Genomic DNA, 9,594 nt, shown 5'->3' on the forward strand with positions numbered 1-9,594 from the left:
ACCTACCATCGCCACCGCACCGTCCATCAAGCCAAGCACGAGGCCTTCCACGACGACGCACGGAAATACCACCATAAAGCCGCCAACGACGAGGGTGTCTACCACCATGGATTACCACCTCTCACCTACCATGACCACGTCGTCGTCCACGAAATCATGCACAATGCCTACCATGACGCGCGGAAATACCACCATGTCGCTGACGACGACGAGGGTGGCTACCACATGTGCACAAGCTAGGCACAAGCCCTAGCACATGAAACGGTGGACCAATGAAGATGATCAAGAGGGCAGGTGAGACGTCAAGCAACATGTTACGGTACGCCCAAATGAACTCCCACATGTGCAGAAATTGCAGTATACTAGCGACTAATTTATCTATCGGTCTGCCGTTCACCGAAACAAAGAACTTACAACATAAGAGTTGTGGGAACTATTCCCCTAAATTTTGTCATTGCATCCAAGATCTGTGTGTATCTTGATGCATGAGATTTGTAGTGCTCTTTAGAGAAGAACAAATTGTATCCCCATTTGATAGTAGTGAAAAATGATTTGGATGGCTTCAGCCCATTGTTTTTTTTTCTCAAGTTAAGAGGTTTTCCAAGTAAACATGATTGATGTCCCTATGTGTTGATTTTCTACTGCAATTCTCAATTCTGAAATCTTAGCCACTGAATAAGACATTGGCTCTCCAAGCGTATATATGCCCAAGTGCTAACATATTTCCTCCAAGTGCTAACATATTTTCTCCATATATGCTCCTGATATGTTTCCCTCCTTGAATAGCAACGATGCGTGAGTTAGTACACAAGTGGTTCTGAATTTACATTCATTTTGTTGCATATTTTCATATCACATTTAATATCATGTTTAAGAGTATGCTAATCTCCAAGTTTGGCGCTAATCGGTTTCTATTCGGGCTTCCCAAACATCATGGTGCCTCCCATCCCCCTCTCCCCACACGCTGACTCAAAGGCACTTCTCAGTTCTCACTGCTAACCTGTCATCGGTGACCCACCCTCTCATCACAAGTTGCGGTGGTATATTGGCTACGAATCATTGTTATTTACAATTGTTTTCAAGATAGATTTTTCCAAGTTGATTTTCAAAGTTTTGAATATTAAAACTTCTTATAAACACATATTTGTTGATCGGACTAATCTCTGAGAAATCAATTTTGGTTGACAAATATTACAAAAAATAAAGATGATTATATGCATGCACCTCATATATATATTTTTGGAGAAATTTTCTCAACTTGTAAGGATACATTTTTATCCCCAAGAAGACGTTACAAGGGTATGCTTAGCAAGGCTGCAGCTGCTAAGTTACTAGTAATGGACAGACTAAACACCAGAGACATGTTGTACCCCAGGCAATGTCCCATCCAAAATGACTAGTGTGTGGTGTGCAATCAGACCAGGGAAACTAGAGACCATTTGTTCTTTGGCTACCATTTGAGCAATACTTGTTGGTCAATTATTGGCATCCAGTGGGATCATTCTCTTGTTTTGAGTCACCGAATTGATGCTGCTGCTAGGGCTTGGAACGGCCCCTTTTTTTCTGGAATATGTTATCATAGGTGCCTGGAACATTTGGAAGCAAAGAAACATAATGCACTTTGATAGCATCACTCCTTCAACACAGAGCTGGCTTGCCAACTTCAGAATCGATTCTAATCTGCTTATGTTGGGTGAAGGTAGAGCTTCGATAGAAAATAAAATCTTCTGTTGCAGGTTTGAGAGTCTAAAAATATACTAAAGGGAGCCATGGCCTCATCATTGTAGTCTTGTAAAAGGTCTGTAAATATTTGTTTTCTGCAATTCATCAAAAGGAAAAGGCTGCAGCAGCTATGTTTGATCCAGCAACGTCACGTGCCAAGAATGCACCCCCACATTTTCAAGGCAATATTATTTCCCTAGCAACCGGCGTGTACGCTGGTTGGCTCCTTTTATCCTGTAGTTGAGTTCCTCCACATCATCTTGTAGACCATCCATCGCTTTGTTTTGCCTGTAATTCCAATATGAAGAGTACAACACCATTCAGCAGGATGCAGGCACAAAAAACAAAACAAAAAAACGGTTGAAATGGATTGTTATGTTGTGCATTGCGGATTGAAATATTCCTTTTATCTATGAAAAGAGGACTAGTTGATTTCTTAGTAAAAGGAAAGTAGGAATACAGAGTTATGGTGAAATGTTTTCCTTTTTATTTGTCCCTATGGACAGTACGAGTGATAAACAAAAAAAAAAATGAAATATCATGGCATGCTTGCTTTCATAAAAAATCCAAAATTATATAGGCTCTCAGGTTTTGGTTGAGCCACTGCATTATTGTAACTTAATTCCAGAGTTTCGTGTCCATGGATTCTATGAGCAAAATATTGTCACTATTGATTGTTAGACTTATTGGATATAGGTAAGCTCAAAACACACCATACAATCAAGTGCATTCATTATTTACTGCTTTATAAAAAACACCAATTCGGTTCTCATTTGATGACAGCAATCTCCAGTTGTGCCTTTTAAGCGCTTAAAAGGCAACAAGACAAGTGTTGAATGCAAAACATCCATATAAATCCTTCGATACACAAACAAGGAAAGAATTGTACACGTCCATGGCCAACTCATGGACAACTAAGAGAGTAATATAGAGTTTCATAATTGATGTTTTATTTCACTTGATTGAGATTTTCAGGCTGTATCCTCATCTCTGTTTACTAATGAAGCAAGTTATGGTGAACTAAAGTCGATAAAACACATACCTATCGATTTCTGAGCCCATATCGAGAGCCATGCCCTTGAGCTGTCCCAAGACATCACTAAGATCAGAGAGGGCACTGTCTTGCTTATCTTTCTCCACCTGCAAAATAGAATGGTTCCTGATTAGTCACTAGGGTCCAATTTAAGATGCATTAATCCTAACGTCAATACAAACCTGAACCTTCTCCATGGCGTTGGTAGGATCAGGATATTTTTGAGGATTCAGATTCCCTCCAGGGTTTGAAGACAATCCTAATTTTTCTCTCTGTTCTAAATGGTTAGCCCTTCTTCTGAAGGAATCCTCTATTTCACCAAGTAACAATGTCAGTGAGCAGAAAACACCGAAATTCAAAATGGTCTGAGCCCAGTGAAAGTACAAACCTCTTGTGATAATTACTGGTCCCTTTATTTGCCTAGTTTTCTTTGGCTTCCAGGATTTTGAGAAGAAGCCTCCAAGGCTTCCTAGAAGTGTCTCGCTCTGAGAAGTTAAACCAGGAGTTCAAACACCAATAAAAACAAATGGAACTACGGGCTTCGAGCTTACCCTGCTAAGGTCCTGATCAATGTTTGCAGCTGTTTCATGGGTTCTGTTGATCTGTTCACCCTGCCTATGCAAAGTGATAAGAGTGGTGGTAACATTCTCCTTGATGTTTTCAGCAAGCCGAAGGCAGTCATTCACTCTCTGAGTGGTCTCCTCAGCCTTGTGCGCAGCGTAGCTCTCCAGTTCTTGCACAGATTGGTTCTCGAATCCGCGTGAATCATGGAAGCCATTCTTGTACCGGCTCTTGGCGCCAGGATCAACTGAATAGGAAGATGATGCTTTTGCAGGTCTCGAGGTAAATTCAGAGTCTGATTCAGAATCGAATGGATTTGGTTTAGAAGACGGTTGCTTTGCGACAGCTGACACAGGCATCTTTCCTGTTCGCGGTCACAATTTGAATTAGTTACTATGTATAATGTACTAGGAAGACTAGAGTAAGGTAATCAGGACTGTATTTACTGGAGACTAAGTGGTGAACCCTAATCTGATTCAAAATGGGAGCAGTAAAAAGCTAAATACCTGAAACATCAATGATTGAAATCTATGGTACTCCCTCCATCCCGTGAAGATTGTCTGAGATGTCTAGATACATTCAAATTTTGACAAATCTCAGACAACCTTCATGGAAGGGAAGGAGTACATAAAAAATACAGACTTTTTTTTTGAAGGGATACTGGATGCGAGTTGTTCTATATATCTGAAATGTTTCTAAATCAAAAATCAATTGTGTTAAGGAAGAGTTCACGTCCTAAATCAGTGCATGGAATCGACGCAAAATGTGAAACTGGTAAGTGTTATGATTTTGATCAGTATATACTTATAAAGGAAGAAACGTGTATGGTACACATGATATGCGTATTTTGGAGGGGGAAAAAGGACGTAACATTGCACAAGAGCAACTTGACTTGCACGATTGCACAACGTCCCTGCAAAAACAACCAAAATTCGACCATACTTTCCGACCACGAAATTCACGATTATCACGAACGCCCACAGGAACGATACTAATATGCTCATCGCAGTCTAAGATCCCATTGTCCCCTCGTTCCGTTTCAATTCCGCACCAAACTTAAAACGGAACGTCGAAGGGAATTCTGAAGAAACGGGAACCACCGGAAAAACCCCCAGCAAGAAGAACAAATCCTGAAGAGGAAGAGTTCAGATGAGTCAAGAGCGGAGAAGGAATCGATCGAACCTGAGAAGAAGGTGCGACGAGGTTTGCTGCGGTTGCCGGCCGCCTCCTGCTTCTTGGACGGCAGGACTGGAGGCGACGGAGATGTCCTTTTCTTTTGGACAGTTTGCAGCGGACATATGGTTCTTGCCTCGCAGATCGTATTTTTATACTCTGATGATTATTACCATGCGCAAGCCTGTAATAACTGAAACTAATCGGTTATTGGAAGTTTTGGAGTTTACCGCTTACTTCGTTCCTAAGCAAACCGATATAGTGCATGTATGTATGTCCAATTTCGCATTTGAAAGGCAACCTATAATTAGATTGGTCCGAATAAAGAGCAATAAATAATGTGCATGTACAGTACTATTTGTTTAGAATTCTACAAATATGCTCTTATTGCACAAATGAGTCTCATACAAGACACATGTACACTACAAACTAATGCCACTCACACCATTCTCATTCTGCAGATCTGTGTCAGCTACCATTATTAGTATGCTAATATGAGTAACATCCTCGTGAGGTTGAATTTGACATGATGAATGAAGTGTTACAAGTTACATTGGCATCATCGTTGGAGCTTAACTCCAAGCGGAAGCTGGGAAACTAATCCGCAAATAAAACAGCTCACTAAGGTTACAAATGCATATGCATTTACATACAGCAGTAGCGCAAAGAATTCTTCTATACAGCACCTGCACAAACATGAGTGCATCTAGCATATCTACATTCTATACTGTGTCACTGGCTGAAGCTTCATCAGGACGCCACTCTAGCAGCCCTTGGTTCTGCGAAGTTTTATCAATGTTGCTAGAGTTGGACGGTCTGAGATCGAGTGACCCTTCAATCGAGCACTTGGACAATTCTAGCAACATTGGACAGAACCCGCAAGAGCAAGATCTGCAAACTCTCCCGTGATTCAGTGCAGAGTCCAACCTCTACAATGAAACGTATGCACAGTGTATCAGTACCATAAAACGACTAACCTCAAGCAGGAGTTTACTCTGAATAGTAATTCATATGACCTGCATGCACATACCCCTAAAGCGGTCTTCAGTTTCTTAATCTCCATAGCCTGTGTGTCAGCTAGTTCTTGGGATTCCTGTAGTCGCCTTAGAGCTCCGCTCAATTTTGTTTGCTCTTTGGAGATCTGGTTTTGAATATCATAAAACAGAATATGTAAATTAAACCATACAAGAATTATAAATATAGCAAGACTAAGAACAATGATTGTCATTTTTTATCATACAATTAGATTCAAAATTCAAACTATGGTCTCGTGGAGCAACAAATTCAGCCATATGTGTTTATTGATGGCGAAGCAGTTACAGTTTGGAAAAGAAGTCCATTTCACTACCTGAACCTCCAGCTGCTGAATTTGTTGAATAGCTGCCTGCTCAATGCAAGACCGACGCTTGTATTCTTCCTCGAGCATGCCAGTTATCTGGTACCTCAGTTCAGCCATTTCTTGAGTGAGGTCTTCTGCATCCTCCTTTGCTTTCAGTTTTTGTTCTCGAAGTTCTACCTAACAGGTAGAGCAACACTTAAATTTCATCCATACCAGGAAATTTATATTCATCAGAAATTCCGAATCAATTAAACAGATAAATCCTTGAGTTTATCCAACTAGCAGTGCAAGCAATAGCAAAATGTTTGAAATAATTTGTTTTCAAACTTGTTTGGTAGTACAGTACCAAAATGCAGAAGTAGATGTGGTAAACTAACTCTGACCTTAAGCTGCTCGATTAGAAGTTCAGGTTCTTCATTTTGCTTCCCTATCTTTTCAAGAATTCCATGGTCACTTTCATAGTTTGCATGACCATCATTCTCCAATGTTTTGTCATGTTGCTCCACAGTTATAGAAGCGGATTGTTTACGAACCCTTCTAGGCAAGAACTCCTTTTTCAGTTGTGTATTCTCAACTTCAAGATGATCAATAGTCTTCTGTGCCTCTTGCAGCTGGAGCTCATACTCTCTCAGTTGCTTCTCAATTTTAGCTCTGTACTCAGCAGCATGCTGGCCAAGGATCTCAGCATCAAATAGTCGTTGCTCAAGTGTAGTCAAATCAAGTTTTAAACTCTCAATTTCACATTGTGAATCTAAAGTTCCACTTTCAAGCTTCTCTATTTGTAAGGCTGCCTTTTGCAGCTCCTCTTCTTTACGTTGGACTTCTTCCATCAGAAGCCAGCACTGAGAATCGGACCGCATCAGATCATTGTCCATAACTCTTACTCTTTCAGGGAATTTTTCAAGTTCAGTTAGCTTCAGTTCGAGGCCATGAATATGCTGCCCCATGATGTTTGCTTCAATATTCCTGATATTTAACTGATCCTGCAAATAGTCTGCATTTACGATCAGCGAGGACTACTTAAGTAGAAAGATTCCTAATAGCCAGACCAACAAGAAACAATATTTCCTAGAGCATACCAATTTCCTGGTAGCAATTACTCAGTTCAGTTTCCAATTTCTCGATATATTCCCTGTCCTTCTGACAGGCCCTAGAAGCTGCATTTCTGTCAAGCTGTAATTTCTGCATTAGCAAAACTATGGAGTCAGTAAAGGGTTAAAACAGATTAGATAACACAGTACCTCCATTCAGGGAAGCTGTGAAACACTTGCAAACATTACATGATCTATAACATCAAATCAAAATGGAAGAAGTGAAGGCAAAAAGGCAGCTCCTGTTGCTATTTGACTTGGGACAGAACAGAGCAAAATGAAGGCAAAAAAGGAACTTTTACATGGAACATGTTTCTTCAATAGTACATTTTATCATTATGCTGCCTTGTGAAATGCTCAAATACATTTCCATCAGACCTTGAGAAACATACTAAAATGACAATGTGATGCAAAATCTTCAAAACGTACCATGAGATGGTTAGGATATTTACTAGGGAAAGAGCGACAATATGAAGTGCAAAATGAAATAGGAGAGAACAAAGGGCCATGGAAAATTACAACCAACTCTATGGAAGACATAGTATCTTCCAAAACTTAGATCAAATCAGCAAGTTTATCTTTAATACAACAATTAATAATATGCAGGGTAAGGGGAACCATCTGAGTACCACCATATCAACTGGGGAAGAGTCCATCATCGATGCAATCAGGAAACTTATTCTATCAAATCACTACCAACAAATAACGCATTCAAAAGTGCAATCTGCAGTAAAAACAAACCATGACAGAGAAGTTCAAACCATCAGTACCTCCTGGTTGTTCTTCTCTCTTCTCGGCAGAACTTTTGCACCATTACCTGGACAATGGCCATTGGAACTACTAGCCATCTGATTATCTGCAGAATAAGAAAAAGGCTAAGCATAGATATGGGCGCCATAAGTTAAACTAAATTTTTTGTATCCTATGAATCACCCACTGCAAACGAATTTGTCACTACGACACCATGTCAAAACTACTCTTTAGCAATCAAAAATCTGAAACACCATAAAGACTAATCGTTACCAACCACAAAAAATAAAATTGGCAATTTGGGGATCACAATTTTACCAAAAGCATATAAAACTATGCCCCTAAATTTGAAGTGTACAATTGCGTTCAGGAAAATGCTCTTTGTCACATTGGAAGATATTGCACGTGAGTGGACCAAACAAACTACCACAAAGAGCAAATTATCATTTGTTAAGGACTGACCAAAGAGGTGCCAATCAAGAAAACTCACCTTTCAGGCACAAATCTGAGAATATAAAAAAATAAGGATAGGTTTAGGTGTCTCTAGCGCAATGAACTCGGTACTCCATCTCATTCAAAGAGGAAGGAATTTCGGGAGCAGCAGATGCAAGAAAGACATATCCCAAACTTGTGAGTACCTACTTGCTGCACTGACAAACTTCAGGAGAAGGCTTATCCTACAGAGACCCTCCGCGTTACTGAAACCCGGCAAACAAAATCAAATCGCTCACTACGAATTTTCTGCTCGCGCATCCTGAATCCACCGGCGCATTTAGGCGAAAGGACTCACAAATCTGCGGATACAGGAGAAAGGCGTTGTGATTCGGGAATTGACCTGCTCCGGCGCCAAGGGCCTCACGAGAGTGCTTCGCGGCCTACGGCTATTCTGGCCGTCTCCGTCTCCGGCGATTAATTGCCGCGGAGACGTAAGAGTAGGGGCGTTTTCCCCCTCTTCCTCAACCTGAAGTGTTGTGTTCGGAATTGGTTACTGGGCTAGGGCTCTGGGAAGGGCGGCGCTCGTGGCGGCGGACGGGGTAGGAGCGTCGTGGCGATGGCCACGGCGGCCGGGGCAGAGTCAGCGGGGCGGCCGGCGTCGATGCTCGCTAGCTAGCTCTGGTTTGGATACAGCGATGGGAAGAGTCGCGGTCGGGTCTGGTGAGGTGCGACTCGGCAGAACATGGCTTGACTTGAGCAGCTGAAATGCGTGCGGCCGGCGATTTACAAAAAATAATCCTTTTGTGAAAGCACAGACTGAACCCTTCGGCGAAACTATTTCACTCATCTAATACTTTTGTGTGGCGCCCTCCTATCGGCGTCACATCTTACTGTGTGGCCGGGCGGCGCCACTCGCTCAGCCAACGTGGCGCGGTCGACACTGATGTGTGCTCGAGTCTGACGTGGCAGGATGTGTGGCGCCGCTCCCATCGGCGCCAGACATTGAAAGTGTAGCGCCGATGCTAAGAGCGCCACACATCCACTTACGTGTGGCCACGCGAGCCCGCCCCAGCCCGACCCGGCCATTCTCTTCTCTGTTTCTTCCTCCCTCAAGAACAAGGCAGCTGGCTCTCTCTCCCTCCCTCAAATCCCTACTTAAATCTCTTGAATTTCGTTAGATCTACCCATGGAGATCGTTCCCAACCCGTTCTTTGAGGTAATCTCCTCTGTTCCCATCCTTTTCATCCATTGATTTTGTGTATTTGGTTGAATCTACATGTGAAACCCTAGATGTGAAACCCTAGGTTGATTTGAGGGTGGATGTGGATTTGGTTGGATGTTAGGGTTGTTGAAATAGGAGAAATGGTAGTGTGCTAGGTTGTATGGGTAGATTATGTTGATTATGGTAACTAATGAACACATGTATGTATGTGTTGTTCACATTATGCTAGGGGGATAGAAAGAATTGTTCATGTTCATCATGTGGACAA

At 41.8% G+C, this 9,594-nt stretch overlaps 2 protein-coding genes across 2 annotated transcripts; both read right to left on the reverse strand.

Moving 5' to 3' along the window:
- Positions 1–1,728: 1,728 nt before the first annotated feature.
- LOC124677987 (SNAP25 homologous protein SNAP33-like) lies at positions 1,729–4,648 on the reverse strand. The gene is made up of 6 exons (XM_047213921.1): positions 4,499–4,648; positions 3,307–3,680; positions 3,144–3,240; positions 2,938–3,065; positions 2,765–2,862; positions 1,729–2,010 (listed from the first exon to the last, which is right to left on the reverse strand). Exons 2-6 carry the CDS (start codon positions 3,673–3,675, stop codon positions 1,911–1,913), a joined length of 792 nt encoding a protein of 263 aa, XP_047069877.1. The 5' UTR covers positions 3,676–3,680; positions 4,499–4,648; the 3' UTR covers positions 1,729–1,910.
- A 198-nt stretch (positions 4,649–4,846) lies between these two features.
- LOC124675982 (myosin heavy chain, embryonic smooth muscle isoform-like) lies at positions 4,847–7,773 on the reverse strand. Its single transcript, XM_047212069.1, has 6 exons — positions 7,690–7,773; positions 6,908–7,010; positions 6,212–6,822; positions 5,838–6,005; positions 5,520–5,630; positions 4,847–5,418 (listed from the first exon to the last, which is right to left on the reverse strand). Exons 1-6 carry the CDS (start codon positions 7,765–7,767, stop codon positions 5,212–5,214), a joined length of 1,278 nt encoding a protein of 425 aa, XP_047068025.1. The 5' UTR covers positions 7,768–7,773; the 3' UTR covers positions 4,847–5,211.
- Between the last annotated feature and the right edge of the window lie 1,821 nt (positions 7,774–9,594).

This window comes from Lolium rigidum, chromosome 7 (assembly GCF_022539505.1).
Source record: "Lolium rigidum isolate FL_2022 chromosome 7, APGP_CSIRO_Lrig_0.1, whole genome shotgun sequence".
Lineage (NCBI taxonomy): Eukaryota > Viridiplantae > Streptophyta > Magnoliopsida > Poales > Poaceae > Lolium > Lolium rigidum.

Excerpts from the sequence above, each read along its gene's own strand:
- LOC124677987 (XM_047213921.1), bottom strand. The coding sequence starts at position 3,675 with ATGCCTGTGTCAGCTGTCGCAAAGCAACCGTCTTCTAAACCAAATCCA. Across the intron at positions 3,241-3,306 it reads TTGATCAGGACCTTAGCAGG|AGCGAGACACTTCTAGGAAG; the intron begins GTAAGCTCGAAG and ends TTAACTTCTCAG. Across the intron at positions 3,066-3,143 it reads ACCAGTAATTATCACAAGAG|AGGATTCCTTCAGAAGAAGG; the intron begins GTTTGTACTTTC and ends TTGGTGAAATAG.
- LOC124675982 (XM_047212069.1), bottom strand. The coding sequence starts at position 7,767 with ATGGCTAGTAGTTCCAATGGCCATTGTCCAGGTAATGGTGCAAAAGTT. Across the intron at positions 7,011-7,689 it reads GAGAGAAGAACAACCAGGAG|AAATTACAGCTTGACAGAAA; the intron begins GTACTGATGGTT and ends TTGCTAATGCAG. Across the intron at positions 5,631-5,837 it reads TTCAGCAGCTGGAGGTTCAG|ATCTCCAAAGAGCAAACAAA; the intron begins GTAGTGAAATGG and ends ATTCAAAACCAG.